The following is a 22083-nucleotide window of genomic DNA, read 5'->3' on the forward strand; positions in this document are numbered from 1 at the left end:
ACATATCAGCAGGAATATAGCAGGTGCAGGGAGCGGAGATCACTGACTGCCATAGTGATATACCTTAATTCTCCTCTGGATGGAGCTGATGTCAGGCCTCTCATTGCTGCTACTGTCCAGGTGCCTGGAAGTAAAGGGTGAAATGTTAGTGAAGTGTTCCTATAGAACGAGCAGTGTGAAATGTCAAATAAGGACACATCGGAAATGTACACAACCTCCAGGAGCATAACAGAGCCTGCAGAGTCTGTCTGGGGGCAGGATTTTATGAGTTATTGCCCTTTTATAACATTTTTTCACAAGTAACATAGTTATTAAGGTTGAAGGGAGACTTTAAGTCCATCTAGTTCAACCCATATCTTATCCTAACCTGCCCTAACATGTTGATCCAGAGGAAGGCAAAAAAACCCATGTGGCAAACAGTAAGCTTCACATTACTGGGGAAAAAAATTCCTTCCCGACTCCACATACGGCAATCAAACTAGCTCCCTGGATCAACGCAACACTAAGGAAACTAGTGTATATACCCTGTAATATTATACTTTTCAAGAAAGGCATCCAGTCCCTTCTTAAATTTTAGTAGGGAATCACTCATTACAACATCACATGGCAGAGAGTTCCATAGTCTCACTGCTCTTACACTAAAGAATCCGCGTCTGTGAGTATGCTTAAACCTTCTTTCCTCCAGACGTAGAGGATGCCCCCTTGTCCCCGTCACAGGTCTAAGAGTAAAAAGATCATTAGAAAGGTCTTTGTATTGTCCCCGAATATATTTATACATTGTAATAAGATCACCCCTAAGCCTTCGATTCTCCAAACTAAATAACCCCAAGTGTAATAACCTGTCTTGGTATTGCAGACCCCCTAACCTAGTTCCCTAATAACCTTGGTAGCTCTTCTCTGCACCCGCTCCAGTTCAGCTATGTCTTTCTTATACACTGGAGACCAGAACTGTACACAGTATTCTAAGTGTGGTCGCACTAGTGACTTATATAGAGGTAAAATTATGTTCTCCTCATGAGCATCTATGCCTCTTTTAATGCATCCCATTATTTTATTTGCCTTTGCAGCAGCTGCCTGACTCTGGCCACTAAATGTTTGTCGTCCACCCATACACCCAGGTCTTTTTCAGTGACTGTTTTGCCCAGTGTTTTACAATTAAGCACATAATTATACATCTTATTCATTCTACCCAAGTGCATGACCTTACATTTATCCCCATTAAAGCTCATTTGCCATTTATCAGCCCAAGCTTCTAGTTTACATAAATCCTCCTGTAATATAAAATTGTCCTCCTCTGTATCGATTACCCTGCAGAGTTTAGTGTCATCTGCAATATTGAAATTCTACTCTCTAAGCCCCCTACAAGATCATTAATAAATATGTTAAAAAGAAGCGGGCCCAAAACTGACCCCTGTGGTACCCCACTGCTAACCATGACCCAGTCCGAGCGTGTTCCATTAATAACCACCCTTTGTTTCCTATCCCTGAGCCAGCTGTTAACCCACCTACACATATTTTCCCCTATCCCCATTGTTCTCATTTTATACATCAACCTTTTGTGTGGCACCGTATCAAAAACTTTTGAAAAGTCCATGCACACCACATCCACTGCATTCCCTTGGTCCAGTCCGGCATTTACCTCTTCATAAAAGCTTTTCAGATTAGTCTGACAGGAACGGTCCCTTGTAAACCCATGTTGATATTGGGTCATGAGTTTATTCTTCTCCAGATACTCCAGTATAGTATCTCTTAGAAAACCCTCCAGGATTTTTCCCACAGTTGAGGTTAAACTTACTGGCCTATAACTTCCAAATTCAGTTTTTGTCCCCTTTTTGAATATTGGCACCACATTTGCCATACGCCAGTCCTGTGGTACAGACCCTGTTATTATGGAATCTTTAAAGATTAAAAATAATGGTCTATCTATGACTGTGCTTAATTCCTGCAGTACTCGGGGGTGTATCCCATCCGGGCCCGGGGATTTGTCAATTTTAGTGATTTTTAGACACCGCCGTACTTCCTGCTGGGTTAAGCAGGTGACATTTAATGGAGAATTTTTATCACTAATCATGTAATCCGTCATGGGATTTTCTTGTGTAAATACTGTTGAAAAAAAGTCATTTAGCATATTGGCTTTTTCCTCATCCTCATCCACCATTTCAGCCAGACTATTTTTAAGGGGGCCAACACTATCATTTTTTAGTTTCTTACTATTTATGTAGTTAAAGAATATTTTGGGATTATTTTTACTTTCTCTGGCAATGAGTCTCTCTGTCTCAATCTTTGCTGTCTTGATTTGCTTTTTACAGAATTTATTTAATCTTCTGTATTTAGTTAATGCCTCATCACTACCTACTTGCTTTATTTCTCTAAATGCTTTATTTTTATCTCTTATTGCACCCCTTACAGCTCTATTTAGCCATAGTGGTTTCCTCCTATTTCTAGCATGTTTATTCCCATACGGTATATATGGTGCACAGGTCCTATTCAGGATGCTAATAAACGTCTCCCATTTTCTTTGTGTATTTTTACGTCTCAGGATATCGTCCCAGTTAATTGCACCAAGATCATCTCTCATCCGTTGGAAATTTGCCTTCCTGAAGTTTAGTGTCCTTGTAACCCCTCTACTACACATCTTATTAAAGGATACATGAAAACTTATTAATTTGTGATCACTATTACCCAAGTGACCCTCAACCCTTACATTTGATATGTGGTCTGGCCTGTTGGTTAATATTAGGTCTAGCAGTGCCCCCCCTCTTGTTGGGTCCTGAACCAGTTGTGAAAGGTAATTGTCTCTCATAGTTGTCAGAAACCTATTACCTTTGCTGGAACTGCAGGTTTCGGTTCCCCAATGTATTTCAGGGTTGTTGAAGTCTCCCATAATAATGACTTCTCCTTGAGTCGCAGCTTCATCTATTTGCTTTATGAGGATATTCTCTGTTGCTTCCATTATTTTTGGAGACTTATAACAAACCCCAGTAATTTATTATTTTTCCCCCCTCCCCTTATCTCTACCCACAGGGACTCTACATTTTCATTAGATTCATATATATTATCACGCAGGATGGGTTTTAAGGATGATTTTACATATAAACACACGCCTCCCCCTCGTTTATTAGCGCGGTAATTTCTGAACAGACTATAGCCCTGTAAATTAACCGCCCAGTCGTGGCTCTCGTCCAGCCATGTCTCAGATATCCCCACCATGTCATAATTATGTTCCAACAACATTAACTCCAATTCCTCCATCTTGTTGGCGAGGCTTCTGGCATTAGTATACAGGCACTTTATGTATCTCTCTGTACCTCTATTTCTTAAATTATTAACTGCTCTAACCCCACCCCCAATTTCATTATTTGCGCCCAGGTCTCTATCTGCACTGTCTTCCCCTCCTATAAAAAGGAATACCCTCCCCCCCCCGTCCCTAGTTTAACTTTGTCATTTGTGCCAATGTGCACCACCATGACCGCTGGATCCTCACCAGCCCCTCCCAGTAATCTGTCAACCCGATCAGCGATGTGTCGGACTCGAGCGCCAGGTAGGCAGCACACCGTTCGAAGATCCTCGTCTTTGTGACAGTTTGCCCTAACTGTTCCCCTAATAATTGAGTCCCCCACTACCAGAACCTGTCTGGCCTGCCCTGCTCTCCTATTTCCCCCCTTACTGAAGCAGACATTCCTCCGGCTTTCAGAGGACATGCCTTGCTGCAGCAGTGCTACTCCTGCACTAACACTCCTCTCATCTGCCAACTTAGCAAACTTTTTGGGGTGTGCCAGATCAGAACTAGCTTCCCTGGTGCTCTTCCCTCTACCCCGCCTTCTGTCACCCAGCTAGCTGCTTCATTGTCCTGCAGCTCCAACCTAGCATCCCCCCCCTCATCTATCCCATTGAGCGTCTGCTCAGTGAGCAGAAGACTCCTTTCCATATTGTCTATGGATCTCAGTGTTGCCAGCTGCACATTTAGATCCAGTATCTGGGCTTCCAAATGCACAACGTGCTCACATCTCGCACAGCAGTATGCACCCTCGACCGGCTGTTCAAGGATTTCATACATGTGGCAAGACGTGCACTGGATGGCATTGGCAATAGTGGAGCACATCCTAATGGGGATTGCACCAGACAATAAGATAGCAAAAATAAATAAAAAGTATTAATAAAATATAACAGCAATTCAGTAATACCTCCCTTGGAAACTCCCTGAATCCAAAGTCACTGAATCTCAAGTCACACACTTACCACAGTTCACACTTACACTCAGGTCACACAACTCACACTCAGCTCGTTCACACTCGCTCAGGCAGAAGATTTAAAAGATTTTTTTTTTCCCTTTTACCAGTACACCACCCTGCTGCTCAATGTACTTCCAAAAGTGATAGTGACCAAACACAGGATTTTTATTCATAGGGGGTTCTGGTGCTGTGACCTCCCCAAAATCTTCACTTGTGATCGGCTCTCCTTGGAAAGGACAGGTTAGCTGCAGACGTTCTTATACAGGGGGAGCCGGTCACAGCAAATCACTCAGTTCTGTCCCTTCGATTCAGGGTGAAATAATGGAAAACGTTGAACCCAAACATTACATCTTCTCTATGGCTCTGTTCACACTGCCATATCCACAGGCGTAAATCAGCAAAAAGGACAGCAGTTCCAGATCCAAAGAAAGAATGGGCTTGTCTGCCATGGTCACAGCATGCTGCTCTATTCTACACATTATTTTTGCCTGAATTTGTGACGGAGGCTCTGAACAGACCCTTCAAGTCAACTACTTGACTCAGATTTTCTTTGGCCATTTCACTGTGCAGAATTTCCTTGCACAATGGGTAAGCAGGTTTTCTATGCAAGAAAACCACCAGTAAAGCAGAATCTCGAGTTTGAGGATAATGGAGGGGTTCCAACAGTTGGTCCCTAAATTATTGGCAGAGGATAGCTTTTTCTATTAATATGCAATCACTATTTGTAGTGAAAAAACCCTAGAGATGTGTGAAGTTTTGATCGAAGAGGCAGAGAGCGTTACTGATCACTAAAACATGGATTTTTGGATAAACTCATCGTAAAATCCTTTTCTCCGAGACGCTTATTGGGGGACACAGGTACTGTGGGTGTATGCTACTGCCACCTGGAGGATGACACTAAGTGGAAAAAAAGAGGTTAGCTCCTCCGCAGTATACACTCTCGCCCCAATTGCGGGCGGAAACCAGTCTGGTGCAAAAGCAGTAGGAGATCAAACAAAAATAAAACAAAATCAACCTTAATGCAGGTAACAACATGTCTAGAAAAACACCACCCTAATATCAAAAAGAAAATGCATATTAATTAAACAAAAAAGAGCCAATTGGCTACCAAGGTGCGTGCTGTGTCCCCCAATGAGCGTCTCAGAGAAAAGGATTTTACGGTGAGATTATCACAAAAATCCATGTTTCTCCTTCGCCTCATTGGGGGACACAGGTACTGTGGGACGTCCTAAAACAGTCCATGGGTGGGAAGTTGACTCACCAATCCAAGCTACATGCACCTCCTGTCTAAAGGTGAGCCACTGCTGCTTGGAGAATCCCTCTACCCAGGCTCGCATCCGCTGAAGCCCGAGTATGGAGATTGTAATGTTTGGCAAATGTATGCAGGCTGGACCAGGTTGCTGCCTTGCAAACCTGTTCTGCCGATGCATGGTGCCGAAGAGCCCAAGAGGCGCCCACCACCCGAGTAGAGTGTGCTCTGATCCCTACTGGAATTGGTGCGCCTCTGATGCGGTATGACTCTTGAATAGTCAACCGAATCAACCTGGCTATGGTCGATTTTGAGGCAGCAAGTCCCTTCCTGCGTTCAGGGAGCACGAACAGCACGTCTGACTGACGAAAAGGTGCCGTCCATGACACGTACCTCCTGAGCGCTTTCACCAGATCCAACGTATGAAGGGCCTTTTCCACACGGTGTACCAGGGCAAGACAATATCCTCATTATTGTGAAACGAGGAAATGACCTTTGGCAGAAAAGGAGGAGCTGGTCTGAGAACCACCTTATCCTTGTGGAAAGTGAGAAACGGGGCTCAACAAGATAGGGCTGCCAGCTCCGAGACCCGCCTGATAGAAGTTATAGCTCGAGGAATGCCACCTTCCAGGAAAAGTACAACAAAGAGACATCCTGTAGCAGTTCAAATGGAGCTTCCTGCAGAACGCCTAAGACCAGTTTAAGGTCCCAGGCGTCCATAAGCGCCCTATAGGGAGGAATCAAGTGGTATACTCCCTGGATGAAAGTCTTTACCTGAAAATTGGTAGCAATGCTGTGCTGGAAAAGGATGGATAAGGCCGATATCTGTCTCGGGAGGGAACTTGGGGCCAAGCCTGAGTCTTAGCCAGACTGGAGAAAGGCCAAGATGTTAGGGATAGAGGATCTCAGTGGAAAACAACCGCAGCCTCGACACCATGAGAAGAAAACCTTCCAGGTGTGATGGCAAATTCGTGCCAAGGTAGGCTTCCGGACGCTAACCATTGTAGCAACCACTTCGCACCCAAACCCCGCCTGGGTCAGAAACCAAGATTCAAAGGCCAAGCCGTCAAACGCAGGGCCTGAGTTCGGGTGGCAGATCGGGCCCTAGGAAAGTAGATCTGGGCGCTCTGGCAGTCGCCAGGGAACGTTGGCGAGCAGCTGCACTAGCTCTGCGTACCAAGCCCGACGGGGCCAGTCTGGGGCCAGCAGAATCGCTGGAACCCCTTCTGCCTTGATCTTCTTGATGACTCTCGGAAGCAGTGGCAGCGGGGGAAATAGGTATAGGAGGCGAAACTGGTTCCATGGCAGAACCAACGCATCCACGGCGATTGCCTGCGGGTCCCGGGACTGAGCAACAAATGTGGGCACCTTGGCGTTCACCCTGGAGGCCATGAGGTCCACATCCAGAGTTCCCCACCGTTGGCAAATCTGCAGGAAGACCTCGGGGTGTTGTGACCATTCCCCGGATGCAAGATCCTGCCGGCTGAGGAAGTCTGCCGCCCAGTTCTCTATGCCCGGGATGTGGACCACCGATATCACTGAGTGATTCCTCTCGGCCCAGTGAAGAACTGTAAAATACCAGTATTTCTATAATATGTATTAATTCTCTCATACAGAATAGTTAACAGGCTCTGCTTACTTTAGAGAAGTGACTGACTTATTCTGAGTGCCTTGGCTCACACAGCTGTTTCTCTTGTCAAATGTATAGGTCAAAATAGTCAAAGCTGTCAAAATGTGACTATTTAGAGATAATGAATGGTTCTAAAGATCTCAGACTTTAGGCTTAAATATCTCAGACTAAGGTAATGCATAAATAACTGTATGCATATTGTTTAAAATAACTAGGGTTCACTTAATATGGAAGAAGTTATGAACATAGTGGCAAGCCACCATATGTGGTTGTAGTTTATAGGTCAGAATAGTATATAAAGCCGGCCTAACTCTTGTTCAGGAGATCTCATATCCCTTGAGACTCTCGAACACCCGGACAACACAACTGCTCAAGACTATATGTAAGAACAATGCTCGTTTTCTCTTCAAATAATTATTGCATGTCATGAACTTACTTTTCTTCATTTTTGTAATCACTTTTTGAATGAACAATTAAAAACAAGATTTATTTTATCCTCAACATTGCTTTTACTTTTTGATTCTCAACCGTGCAAGAAGATATATATATATATATTTTTCTACATTTTGGCGAGCCTGAGCCAGCCTGATCTTTTGTGCTAATTTTGGTTGGCATTCCTTCCTCGATTGTGCAAGGGGGGAGCACGAACTCTGCTAAAAACCACCTGTTGTACAAGCCTCCTCAGGAATTCCACTATTTCACGGCACAAGGATCACACTGAACCTGGAGACGACGGGTGAGGATCGTAAAGAGCTGCATGCGTCTCATCCAGACGGAGATCTGAGGATTGCATAAGGACACAGAGGACCATCCATTGACGGGAAAGACTCTCAATAGGTGAGAAAAAAAAATATATAATGGATTTTATACATGATTATGCTAAGAAAAGTAACATAGATTTCAAGTTTGTTCATAATCATACGGATGCCCAATTATGGTCTAGTTTGTATAATCAATGTGAGGCAGAAAATGTTAAAATTGACAAAAGGTTTTTCTCAGTAAGAAAATTACAAAGGAAACTTCAGAATGTTATGCAGCTAGTTCATGTGTATAATAGCCTAGTCTTTGAGAAAACTGAACCTAACACCTATAAAACATGCATTGTCACACAAGACATTAATCACACTGACACACCAGGTGACACACAAGAGTCTGACGGGGATTACTTTGATTGTCCAAATTGTTTGATTTTGTCAGAGCACATAGAACAATTGGAAGATCAAATAGATACCAGGACAGAGTTATTGTCTAAATTACGACAAGATATAAAAAGGGTTTCTGCTAACACAAGATCAACAGGTAAACAGGAGGACAGTGTTGCCTCTTCATTTGTACCAAATATGCAAGATCCAGATGCTTCAGTAGAGGAATTAGAGGCAGTAGAATTACAACGGAAAAAATTACATGACAGAGCAGCACGCATTAATCTGAAAATACACGATCAGCTAATGAAAATTGTAAAAGACATTCCAAATTACAATGATAAGATGGATGCCTTTTATAATGCGGACATTTTTGAATCAAACACAGACAAATACAATCTGAATGATGAGCAAAAGAATAAAATATTTAAAGTTTGGTTACCTTCACATATGGGAAAAAGATTACAGACCACACCCAGATTAAATGATGAGAATGAAATGGCACATAGTACAAAAGAAGACAGACTTAGACAATTAGTATTGTTTACAACTGGAGAAGACATGCCTACAGTTGATATTTTAGGGAGTTTACAAACAAATATTTCTGAAGACCCATTCTCTTTTTTGGTAAAGTTTGAACAGGCCTATAGGATGGTAATGGATCTCGGGCCTCACGAAGAGCCAGCATCCATGATCAAATTTTTTGTAAAGAAGTTCAAGTACTTAGATCCTGCCTCAGTGCAATTGGCTAACACTCAGCCATCATTGCAAGAAGCAACAGTTTTTATTGACAGAATAAGGAGATCCATGAAACAAAATCAGGTCAAGGCTAAAATAGTGGTAGTTCATGAGAAGGAAGACAGTCAACTGAAACCTAGAGCCACAGTATTCTCCAAGAGCAGGGATCACATTGAGCATAGAGGTAAAAATACTACACAAAGGAACAATATCCATTGTTATTTTTGTGGTATACCTGGACACTTGAAGTGGCAGTGCAGGAAATTTTTGAGAGCAGAATCAGAGATGGGTACACAAGGAACAGGTAAGCTTGGAAGGGAAAACGGACTCATGCCAAAATCATACACCACACCTTCCGCACCTGCATTACAATTATCTGCACCTGCTCATACTGCCAACAGACAAACACAGTCACCATATGCACCATTAATCAGACAGATCAGAGAAATGACAGTGAAGGAAACAGAGTCAAGGGATAGAATTCCAAGGTCTTTTAAAAAGGACACAGGTCTTCTCCCATCTCCTTCATCTTTCTGACAATCACAGACTATTCCTGAACCACATCCATTGGAATTTGTGACTCGAGTTACATTGGATGACTGTGGAAGACCATTTATCAAAGTAAGTTTAGCAGGACAGAATGCTGTATTTCCTATTGACACAGGAGCTCAGTTAAGTGTTACAAACCTTGATTTGAAGCTAAACCCAGATTCACCAGTTTGTACAATTGTCGGTTTCAGTGGAAAAGGTGGAACTAAAGCAACCTTAGTTCCCAATGTGATTTTGGAAATACCTAGTTCTTTCAAAACAGAAATTGACATCTGGTATTGTCGTGATTCTGAAAATATACTTGGCACAGATTTTATGCAGAAATTCGGATGGGTAGTTGACCTAGGAAATCAAGTGATCTGGAAAGATTCCAATGGTTGTAAACCGGTAGTCATTGATCCTAATGATTATAGCCATGTTGGAAGTATTTGCTTGAATGATGTGGTGTCATCTGACCATTTGTGGCCTGACACTAATGATGACGAGGTATTGACAGAAATTGTACAGCTTTTTCCTTCTCTTTGGGCTCAGTTCAGGAATGAGGTTGGAACAATGAAGGACGTTATCGTGAATGTGGAGGGGCGTGATCCCCCGCCACAGCGTCAGTATAAATTGCCTCCAGAATCAATTGATTCTATGTCAAAGATCATACAGGAATTGTTAGATCAAGGTGTTATCCGAAAGGCTAATTCTGTAAGTAACAATCCTTTGTGGTGTGTTTTGAAATCTGATGGTTCTTATCGAATGATATTGGATTTACGGATGTTCAATAAGCATACACCCAATGTCGCACCAATTGTGGCAGATACTCATGACATGATGGCAAGGTTAAATGCAAAGGCCAAATACTTCTCTGTACTGGACATTAGCAATGGTTTTTTCAGTATACCTCTTGAAAAGAGTTGTCAGTATAAGTTTGCATTTACTTTCTTGGACGAGCAATATCTGTTTTGCAGGTTACCTCAAGGAGCACATTTGTCACCTAGTGTTTTTCATCAGGCATTGGCAAAGGTATTATCCAGATTTTCGAGGCCTGATTGCATTCTGCAATATGTGGATGATATTTTATTGTCTACAGAGGATAAAGAGACACATGTTTCTCTTCTGACAGAATTGTTTGAGTTGCTGCATGATGCAGGGTTGAAATTGAACACCAAAAAGGTCAAATTAATGCAGACTGAGGTCAGATTTTTAGGGGTGCTGTTGAGTCCAGGAAAAAGGCAGCCACTGCAGGAAAGAATTGAGGCAATTGCTTCCCTACCAATTCCGACATCACACAAGGCATTGAGACATTTTTTAGGTCTTATGAATTATTCAAGGGATTTCATTGAGAATTTTGCAGATAAGGCCAGACCTTTATATGATCTTTTGAAAGGTGAAAACAGTGATTACTTTGGTCCTTGGGGTGATGAACAGCAAACCTCATTTGAACAATTGAAAATGAATTTACAAAATGCACCTGCTTTGTCCACAGTAGATCCTTCGGCTCCATTTGCTTTGCAAGTGCATACATCAGGAACATCTGTTTCTGCTGTATTACTGCAATTACAGGGAGAAGAGTGGAGAATTTTGGGCTATTTTTCAAAACTTCTCTCACCTGTTGAAAAAGGTTTTGAGACCTGTGCAAGACACTTGGTAGGTGTGTACTTTGCAGTCAAAGCAACCGAACATATTGTTGGGTTCAACAAAATCATTTTGCAAACTCCTCACTCTACACTAAAACTTCTCTTTGAGAATAATATCCCAGGTGTGTCACATCAGAGATTTGCTCATTGGTTATTGTCATTGTCTCCCAAACAAATTGAGGTAGATTACAAGGCCAAATATGTTCTTCCTCAGCTGATGCAATATGAAGGACAAACTCATGATTGTTTACAGTCTTTTCAGGATCCAAGTCCATCACTTTTCAGACGGAAAGCAGAGGTAACAGACGAACCAATTTTTGTAGATGGTTCCAGATTCTATTCAGATGGGCACTATTATTCAGGATATGCCATTTTTTATCCCAACAGAGGACAGGTTGTGAAGCACAAATTACCGAGTCATTTTTCAGCTCAAAGAGCAGAGCTAGAAGCAGTAAAAATGGTACTACAGCTGAATGAAGCAGATGATCAGTGTCCCATTACAATCTACAGTGATAGCTCTTATGTTGTAAGATCACTGACAGATTACTTGTCAGTTTGGGAAAAAAGAGGCTATGTAGATTCATCTAATAAGACTCTTGTTCACAGTGACACACTGAAGACAATTTTCAGGATAGCATCAAAAAACCCTAATGGTTTTGCTATTGTCAAGGTTCCGGCCCATAAAAAATCTGATGATGAATTATCTGTTGGAAATGCAACCGCAGATATGCTAGCCAAAGAGGCAGCCCTGACAGGAGAAGAGGTGTTTGAACCTGAACCTCTCGAGGTTTCAGCAGTTCAAAGAACAGACACGCATATCCCTTCTTTTGCGGAAGAACAAGAAAAAGACTCATCTCTTGTTGCTTCCCGGGTTGATCCAAAACCTCCCTTTGTTTGTGAAAACGGGGTTTTGTGTCATGACTTAAACGGGGAGTTGCGTCCTGTTGTCCCAAGACATCTACAGGTTGAGTTCACAAAATACAATCATGAAAGTTTGGGTCATTTGGGCCAACAAAAATTGTTAGGTATTCTCAGAGAGAAATTTTACTGGGAAAAGATGGAAGAGACAGTGCAAAGTGTTGTTCAATCATGTCTCATTTGTGCCCAAATTAATCCAAGACCAAAAGGACAGAAACCGCCACTACTCCGAATCGCACCTGCAGATGGTCCATGGTCTACGTTACAAATCGACTACATTGGACCGTTACCATCAGGTAAAAATGGTCTCAGGTATGCATTGGTTGTAGTAGATGTTTTTTCTAAGTGGGTTGAAATTTTACCTGTCAGGAAAGATGATGCTTTGTCTACAGCTAGAGCATTAGTTAATCATGTCTTTTGTACTTGGGGGATCCCAAGAATGATCACCTCTGATCGAGGAAGTCACTTTACAGGAAAAATCATGCAAGCCGTTTGTGCTATTCTAGGGGTACGACAGCAGTTTCATGTACCCTACCATCCACAGTCTGCTGGTATTGTGGAAAGGATGAATAGAACAATAAAATCCAGAATTGCCAAGATGTTATTGGACAAAGGCAATACTTGGGTTGATGCAGTACCTTTTGTACTGTTGAGTGTAAGAGGAACAACCTCTGCCACAACTCAGTTTACTCCTTTTGAACTGATGACAGGAAGAAAAATGCCATTGATTTTTCCTCATGAACTATTTTTGTCTACACCACAAAAAGATGCTGTTGCAAGGTCCAAATGGTTGCAATTGTTGCAGGAAAATTTGAAAACGATTCTTCCACATGCTGCATCAAGAATGCAGAGAATGGAGCCACCATATGTATCCAAATTCAAGAAAGGGGCTCTAGTGATGATTAAAACTTTCAGGAAGAATGGACCTTGGGAAAGTAATTGGGAAGGTCCCTTTGAAATTATCGAAACCATGGGACAAGTGATGATTCTTGTGCAACGAGCATCTAAGGTGGTTAAAAATACCCGCAGACAACAAAAATTGTGGGTACATGTTGATCAATGCAAACTGTATATTGCAAAATAATGATACTGCATTTCTTTTAGGAAGAAATGGATTCCAATAAGAACTGGAATACGAAACTCCACGTCCTTGATGGAAGGGATTCAACACCAATCCTTCAGGAGAAAAAGAAATTTCCCAGGAAAAGCTACTATCTGATGGGAATCACATTTCTGCTGTTTTGTACTGTTTCAACTGTGATCTACGCTGAAGATATTTCACACCATGGAACAAATACTAGTGAAGTGAAGGAACTTTTCAAAGGAACTTTACATCCAAGGAAACCAAGAGGAACGAATCTACAAAGCTTAATAGATGAGGACATACCGGACGATTCAGTAGATATTACTGGAAACATTTGCATGGGTTTTGGTGCAAAATGCTGTATTGAGCTACACTTCATACATGACACTGACATAATATTACACGCAGCCACAGGACCTAAGACGAAGTTCACACAGTTACAAGGAGATTATATACACAATAATAAGACAGGCACATGGGAATGTAGTCCTACAGATGTGTTATTCTGGAATATAGAGATAAGAGGTGAAGAGAGAGCTGTGTGGTCAGGTGATATTACAAATGATATGATCGCAAAAGGGAAAGTTGAAACATCCAAAACAGATGCTTGGTTAAGGACACAACTATTTGGGAAAGTTTTAGATCCTGCATTTCTTTCTATTACAGAAGGAGACGAGGATTGGGTAAAAACATGGAATTTTCAGATAACCAGAGAACCAGTACAAGTACAGGTATCTGTAGTTTTTACAGTTTCAAATACTATAGCTCCAGAAGTAAGGGTTACACCACAAGCAGTATATAGTCAAGAAAATATATGTCTCCTTTATTACTAAAATGCAGCACGAGGTTAGAGCTACCTTCAGAATCTTTGTTAATATGGACCAAAGATAAATCATTGTTGGGAAGTTTTTCAAATGGTCCAACAAATGTTATACACAGAGGTCAATCCGGTAACGTGAGATGGTTAAATAAGGATTTTATTTTTTCTGTAGATAATCCATCTCCTAAGGATTCTGGACTTTACCAATGTTGCATTTTAACGAAATATAACTACAAACAATGTAGAGATGTAAAGGTAAATATATGGTCAGCAGTAGATAATGTATGCACACAGACAAGATTTCAACCATCTACTCCTTTTCAGATCAATCAGTTCCAAACTAAACCTCTGTTACGAGATGGAGTGTTTCTGACCATGGTATGGACCTTTAACATGTCTAACTGGAAAATCTCTTCTAGATATCCCCAGTGTCAACCACATCTCACTAACATGGAGATGGGAATAGAACAATGGTTTGGGAAAAGAACTTCAACACAGGTTAGAAGTAAGAGGGGAGTGTTAGAAGGTATTTTGGGGGGATTAGGAACAGTAGGAAGTTTAATTAACACTATGGACATTCATACACTTAAATCAGATCTGGAAAATATTGGGTATATTGGAGGAAAAGGGGTAAAGATTCAGAAAAGCTTGAATCAAGTCCTTGAAAAGATGGTTTTGAACACTGCTACTGTATTGGGATCTTCTGTATCACATCTTCAAGATGCTACTTTAGCTTTAATGGAAAGTGAACAGGAATCTCAAGTGGCCAAAACATGTCTAGAAATTCAGATTGAATATTCCACCAATCTGAAAATGATTGCACAAGCCTTACAAAGTGGAATTACCCCTTTAGGGCTAATAAGAAATTTGCCCATAGAATATAACTTTGCGTTAAACCATACAGATTTGTGGGTAAATAAGTGGTTAGGATGTGAACAGAACATTTGTGTAGGAACATCACTGATTCCAGTGTCAGGAAGAGAAGAAACCCTGGTTCCTATAGGTGTTCTGGGAATTCCTGTCAGCCCTACACAATTGTTATATTATCAATTACAGTACACAGATTTTGCATTTGATGGTACAAACATTGAACAATTAGACATTTCGTCATGCTTAAATTTTGTTTCCAAGGTAATGTGTCTACCTGGACAGGATAAAGTCATTTATCATTCATATTTCCATAATCATACTTCTTGTCATGCCAGAGTTGAGAATGTCCACACGATACATAACTTGGTGACACCAGTAAGCGCTAACAAAACTTGTTTCCAAGTCATGTCAGGAAAAGAAGCAGTTTCTGCATTCTTCTCATCTTGTGTACATGTCGAAAATCTGACAATGGGTTTATATTGTATAGAGGGAAATGTTAAAACTCTCACAAAGAAGGAAGGAAGTATTAATATTACGTCAATAAGCTCAAGACGTCTGAAAATCCTTCCGATCCAGTTCAATTTGTCACAAGTTAATAAATTCCCTTGGGATTTGTGGACAAATGAGATAAAGAAAGACAAGGGTTTATTGAATCTGCTGACAAAACAATTAAAAGAAGCTGAAATTGTATTTAGACATGAACAAGGTAATCTAAATGATATTGAACATGAATGGACGAGTATGTCAGGCTCATCTTGGTGGAGAAATTTAGGAAAATCTGTAACTAGTTGGTCACAGTCTTCAGCGAAAATGGCAGCAGGAAATGTATTGTCTAATCCGATTGTTATTTTATTTATCATAGTTTTGCTGTGTATAATATATCAAATAATTATTATGTGTAAAATTAGGAGAATTTATAAGAATATAAAGATAGAAATGAAAAAGGAAGATGATATTTTAAGAGAGATGTTAAAACGAAAAAATATAACTCTCTGATCTAATTTTTGTTTTCACAATAGGTTTGAAAATTCAGATGACATTCAGGGCAGATGTTGATACAAGGTTTTCAGAATAAAGAATGAATGTGATACGAATGGTGAGAGAATGAGTTAGGATTGATTATGATATGTCTCAAATCATAATCAGGGGGGACTGTAAAATACCAGTATTTCTATAATATGTATTAATTCTCTCATACAGAATAGTTAACAGGCTCTGCTTACTTTAGAGAAGTGACTGACTTATTCTGAGTGCCTTGGCTCACACAGCTGTTTCTCTTGTCAAATGTATAGGTCAAAATAGTCAAAGCTGTCAAAATGTGACTATTTAGAGATAATGAATGGTTCTAAAGATCTCAGACTTTAGGCTTAAATATCTCAGACTAAGGTAATGCATAAATAACTGTATGCATATTGTTTAAAATAACTAGGGTTCACTTAATATGGAAGAAGTTATGAACATAGTGGCAAGCCACCATATGTGGTTGTAGTTTATAGGTCAGAATAGTATATAAAGCCGGCCTAACTCTTGTTCAGGAGATCTCATATCCCTTGAGACTCTCGAACACCCGGACAACACAACTGCTCAAGACTATATGTAAGAACAATGCTCGTTTTCTCTTCAAATAATTATTGCATGTCATGAACTTACTTTTCTTCATTTTTGTAATCACTTTTTGAATGAACAATTAAAAACAAGATTTATTTTATCCTCAACATTGCTTTTACTTTTTGATTCTCAACCGTGCAAGAAGATATATATATATATATATATATATATATATATATATTTTTCTACAAGAACGTGCCCTACCTCGCGCATGGTTGCTCTGCTGCGGGTGCCCCCTTGATGATTTATGTAAGCCACCGCCGTGGCGTTGTCCGATTGAATCCGGACGGGGCGGCCAGCTAGAAGGTGATGAAAATGTTGCAGAGCCAGCCGGATCACTGATATCTCCAACAAGTTGATCGGAAGGCGTGCCTCCTGCGGCGACCACTGTCCCTGGGTCGTGTGGTGGCGACAAACCGCTCCCCAGGCGAGGAGGCTGGCGTCGGTTGTGACCACCAACCAATGGTCTGGGGGAAAGGGTTTCTTTCCCCTGGAGAAGGGAGGATCTGATTGTCCACCACTCGAATGACTGTCTGACCTGCGAGGACAACCGGCACCGGTGATCGAGCGTGAAAGGGTTCTTGTACCAGGGTAATAAGAAGGCGTGTTGCAGGGGGCGAAGATGGAACTGGGCGAACGGGATCGCTTCCATTGCTGCCACCATCTTCCCTAGAATCCTCATACCGAACCGGATGGTGTGAGGGACTGGTTGGCGAAGTGTCTGGACTCCCTGCCTGAGAGCTAGTGCCTTGTCTCGAGGGAGAATTACCAACCCTCGTAAGGTGTCGAAGATCATCCCTAAAAAGGAAATCCTCTGAGCTGGCACAAGGGATGATTTTTTCACGTTGACCAACCACCCTAAGCGGGAAAGAGTATCTAGCGTGATGCTGACATTTTCCTCGCATGCCCGAATTGAAGGGCCCTTAACCAAGAGGTCGTCTAAGTAAGGCAAGATGACTATGCCCCGGGAGTGCAGGATGGCCATGACGACTGCCATGACCTTTGTGAACACTCTGGGGGCCGTGGCTAGCCCGAAGGGCAGCGCTGCGAACTGGAAATGTAGACCGTTGATGGCGAAGTGTAGAAATATTTGATGCAGAGGGAAAATGGGGATATGTAGGTAGGCGTCCTGGATATCGATAGAGGCCAAATATTCTCCCTGCCCCATAGCCGATATGACTGAACGGAGAGACCGGAAAGGTCTGATCCTGATAAATTTGTTCAGGAACTTTAGGTCCAAAACAGGCCTGACAGTCCCATCCTTTTTGTGGACTGCAAACAGGTTGGAATAGAAGCCTTGAGCCTTCTCGTTTTCCGGTACGGGAATAATGACTCCGTTGAGCTGAAGCAATTCGATGGCCCCTAGTAAAGCTTTTGCTCGAGCATCCACCCTGGGAAGACGGGAAAGAAAAAAACCACCTTGAGGCGTACCTGACAAATTCTATCTTGTACCCTGAGGACACCAGCTCTCTTACTCGTGTGTCGTGTGCGACGGTGAGTCAGACGTGGCGAAACCAGAGTAGGCGGCCGCCTACCATGCTGGTGTCGCCTGGAAAATGCCATGAGTCATTTGGCTGAAGATCTTTGGGACCTGGGTCCCCTTGACCTGGGCTGGTGAGTACGCATCCTCCCCAACGGGTTGGCTCTATATGAGACCTGTCAATCCCTATCATGGTTGGGGCGACCTGAAGCGACGGAATTGGCCGCCTTAGTCCACCCGGGGTTTGCGAAAGGCCCGAAACCAGTGACGAAACGGCGGTTTGACCCTTTGTTGAGAAAACCACTCTTCCCTCCTGTGGAGTCAGAGATGAGCTGATCTAACCTCTCTCCGAATAGGCGGCCGCAGTGATATGGTAGGGAAGTCAAGGACTTCTTCTACGCTGAATCGGCCCGCCATGTCCTTAACCACAGAGCTCTCCTAATGGAAATTGCATTTGCGGCAGCGAGTGCCGCACAGTTGGCCGCATCTAAAGATGCATTGATTAAGTAGTCCCCAGCCATAGCAATCTGATTTGCGATCTCTGACACTTCTGCTGGTAGGTCCATATCCTGCAAGGCTCTGTTCAATGATTCTGACCAAGAAACCATGGCCTTGGCTACCCACGTTGCCGCAAACGAGGGAGAGAGTGCTGATCCTGACGCCTCAAACACTGAAAGAGCCAAGCTCTCTATGAGACAATCAGTGGGATCCTTAATAGAAGACCCACTAGGTACGGATAGCAGTGTTTTTGTGACACAGGTGGATCCACCGTTGGGGATGCCGTCCATTTTTTACGGAGATCCGGGGCAAACGGATATCTCGCCTCGAGTGCCTTCTGGCCCGAGAAGCGCCTGTCCGGCCGTTCCCTGTGTCGTTGCACTATGTCCTCAAACTCTGGGTGTGTGCAAAATACTCTATGGGGGTGCTTGACTCGCTTAAATGACACCTTGGCACCTGAGGCCAAGGTGGAATCATCCTCGATCCCCAGAGTCTGGTTGACGGCTTCAATGAGGCTGTCAAATGTTTCCCGACACAGCGCCGTATCTATGTCAAGGGGTTCGTCCAAGTCGTAGTCTGAGCCTTGCTCGCTATCGACTGCTGGTGAAGGAGAGCGAGAAGCAGAACTCACGTATGCCGAGGCACCAGATGGACCGGGAGACGCCGTGTGGGTTTGTTTCCCCCGTGTCTGCCTGGAGTGAGAGCAGCCCCTGCAGGCCAGAGGCTCCCGTGAGGTAGAGGATCCCTCTAAGACAGGCGAGCCACTATCCCTGCCCCTATCTGGGGCCCGAAGGGACTCAATTGCTCTCGTAAGTGACGCCATAGATTTCGACAGGGATAGTGCCCATTCCGGGGGACTTGGTTCACTGGGCTAGGTCGCAGGGGAGGGCTCCTGGGCGTGTTCGGACTCGCAGGCTTCGCATAATCGCTTGGTCTGCGCCTGCGGAAAGGCGGCCCGACATGAGATGCATGCAGCGTATAGAAACGTGTGCGTCTTAGCTTTTCCGGACATGCTGTTTCTGCCAGGCATCAGCGCTGCAGACCGCTGGGGGAGAGCACTCTTCGTATTCACCTAGCGTGGCTTCTCGGGGGGTTGGGGGGCAGCACTTACCCCAGTCCTGTGTCCCCTGCATTCTGGAAGTGCAGAGCCCTGCTCCGGTTCAAACAGGTGCGTGCCACAACTGCGTGCAGGCCACCGGCAGAAAAAAGGAGTCCTGGGGGCGGTACTTCCGCCTGCGGCCTAGCGTCGGCCCGAAGCCGGGGGCTAAAATTCTTTGGCGCCTGCCCAGGCAACAGGGGGACGGGCCCGCCGGGACGTGATGAAGGAGGGTGGGACTTCCTCCCACGGCCTAGCGACGGCCGAAGCTGCGGGCTGGATTTTCAGCGTCCGCCCCGGGAGGCGTACTCGCCGGCCCACGGAGGCCAAGGCCGGGAAAAAGGTGACCGCCACCGGACCGCCCTGTGGAACGCCGCTGCAGGAGCCCTCCCAGGCCACCCTCCTCCGTGATGCTTCAGCTCCAGCTCAGGTACAGGGGAGGGGGGGGCCACATAAAGGACGGTGCAGGCACCCTAGCTCCGTCTTACCCTTCAAAGGGTGTGGAGAGGGCCCGTCCACCTCCTTGCAGCACCGCAGTCTAGCATTGGTGGAGCAGTGGGGGCCGCACGGACTACACTTGTGCCTCTGTACAGCCTAGGGTTTCAATACCTTAGGGTGGTCAGGGCTAAGTCCAGAATCATGTCCCACATCGCAGAAGAGGATACATGGAGGCGACACTCGCAGGTGCTCGCCCGTTGTTGGTTTGGGGAGATCGGACCCGGTCCGTCGCCCCTGTCTCATCTTCACAGAGGAAAAAAAAGAAAGTCTGGAAACAGACATACGTGTGCCTCCAACAGACACTAAGCAAAAAAACTGGTTTCCGCCCGCAATCGGGACGAGGGTGTATACGGCGGAGGAGGAGCTAACCTCTTTTTTTCACTTAGTGTCAGCCTCCAGGCGGCAGTAGCATACACCCACAGTACCTGTGTCCCCCAATGAGGCAAAGCAGAAATGAGGAGCAGAAGAGGAGCAGAGTGCTGCTCCAAGACTGAAGACAGTCCACCTAAGTCTAATGAGAAGAGACCGCTGAACTCCAGACAAGTCTCTATGGTGCCATAAAAGTGCATACACTCTGAAGTATAAAGTAAAAGGACTAAATATTAATGCCGCGTTCACATTACACAGATGAAGGTACAATATATTGATTATCGGAAACACCAATATTTTCAATAACTGATGACACATCCATTTCCATCCCGTTTTACTTACTTATACAGTTCTGCTAGAAAGATGTCCAAGCTCTGGAGCTCTTCAAAAAGGGCTAAATCAAATAAAATAACAGGAGTATATGAAGCACACGACATAAGTAATCAATGGAAACTAGACAAAAATGGTGTCTATTATACACAAACACACACAAAAAAAAAAAAAAAGGCGGCGGAAAGTAATAACAACACCTAAGCGAGAGCTTACTAAAGGCCAAGAAAGATAGAAATACTAGAGACACCCAAACGTTAGACATTATGAGGGGAGACAAACTGCCCGATTCAGCACAAGCACAGTCTGGATTGATCCCGATCAGCTACCACAGGGTCTACTACTCAGGCAGCAGCCCCCTCTGGTGGCCAAGGAGGAATGACAAGCTGGACTGGACATGCCGCCCGTAAGAGAGCACATGAAGCTGTGTCAAGCGAAACTCATGATGTGAGGACTGAGGACACGTCAGGGAACAGCCATGATGGGGAGGAAACAAAGCAGGGTGAGAAACGACAGAAAAGTGGATACGAGAACCAAAAAGCGAGAAGAAAAGACACCGTACATGTGCGTATTTAAATATATACTGGTAAGAGATACATTTTATTTAAAGCAGCACTCGAGTAGGATTAAGGGGGGAAAAAATTAAATCTTACTTTTGGCATTCAGCAAAAAAGGTGGTGGACTCTTGACGAGGCACCTCATGCACAAGTGATGCTGCAATCCTATGTAGGGTTAAAGTTCCTCTGGGTGACATGAAAACATGTCCTGCACAATATAAAGATTTTAACCCTCACCCCGCACTTCTCCGGCAGGGCTCATCTTCTGACGGTAACCAATATGCAGAGATATAGTCACTTTGTCACTGCCTGCCCCCTCCTCACAGACGGAGACAATACGTATACAGAAAGGATAATTCTATAGGCTCAGGTTAAAGATACCCGCTTTTATGAGGAGGAGTGCTTCATCTGTACGGCTACATTCACACGTAGCAGAAATGGTGCAACAATTCCACCCAGAGCAGAAAACAAAGGTAGCAAGTAACAAATCCACAGCGTGATCATTTACGTCGTGGAATGGTCAGAGCTTCTCTACACTCGGCTCCCCTGTACCTCTCATGGCGAGAGTAGCATGGTCCCGTGCCAAAGTCTGCTCTGCAAGAACCAGGCCACCATTACCACAGGAGTGCCAGGGGAGGTTTTATTTAAGCAAATACACAAGCAAATCTGCACCAAAATCCACAAGAGTTGGTACAGATTTGCAGTCATAGATTATCCTACAGTTTTACTGCAAAGCTATGACGCTACGTGTGAACACACCCCAAGCAGGAGAACTGCATGTTGTTTCTGC

General features: G+C 43.6%; 2 protein-coding genes across 6 annotated transcripts in view; one reads left to right on the forward strand and one right to left on the reverse strand.

The window, feature by feature from the left end:
- The window catches only part of LOC141049792 (cytosolic purine 5'-nucleotidase), a 222264-nt gene that overhangs the window by 352 nt on the left and 199829 nt on the right, over nucleotides 1–22083 (reverse strand). For 3 of the 5 annotated variants that reach the window (XM_073546558.1, XM_073546557.1, XM_073546556.1), the window contains 2 exons: nucleotides 20749–20800; nucleotides 1–124 (listed from right to left, as the gene is read on the reverse strand). The exon at nucleotides 1–124 is cut by the window's left edge. In XM_073546558.1, the coding sequence (XP_073402659.1) occupies nucleotides 40–124; nucleotides 20749–20800 (137 nt within the window). In that variant the 3' untranslated portion in view covers nucleotides 1–39. Of the gene's footprint in view, nucleotides 125–20748; nucleotides 20801–21307; nucleotides 21459–22083 lie in introns of those variants that run through there. The other 2 variants (XR_012220443.1, XM_073546559.1) reach the window with 2 other exon arrangements.
- LOC141049791 (uncharacterized) lies at nucleotides 7056–16572 on the forward strand. Its single transcript, XM_073546554.1, has 2 exons — nucleotides 7056–7948; nucleotides 13188–16572. Exon 2 carries the CDS (start codon nucleotides 13982–13984, stop codon nucleotides 15851–15853), a length of 1872 nt encoding a protein of 623 aa, XP_073402655.1. The 5' UTR covers nucleotides 7056–7948; nucleotides 13188–13981; the 3' UTR covers nucleotides 15854–16572.

Source organism: Dendrobates tinctorius, unplaced genomic scaffold (assembly GCF_039654945.1).
Source record: "Dendrobates tinctorius isolate UK_male_01 unplaced genomic scaffold, ASM3965494v1 ptg000149l, whole genome shotgun sequence".
NCBI lineage: Eukaryota > Metazoa > Chordata > Amphibia > Anura > Dendrobatidae > Dendrobates > Dendrobates tinctorius.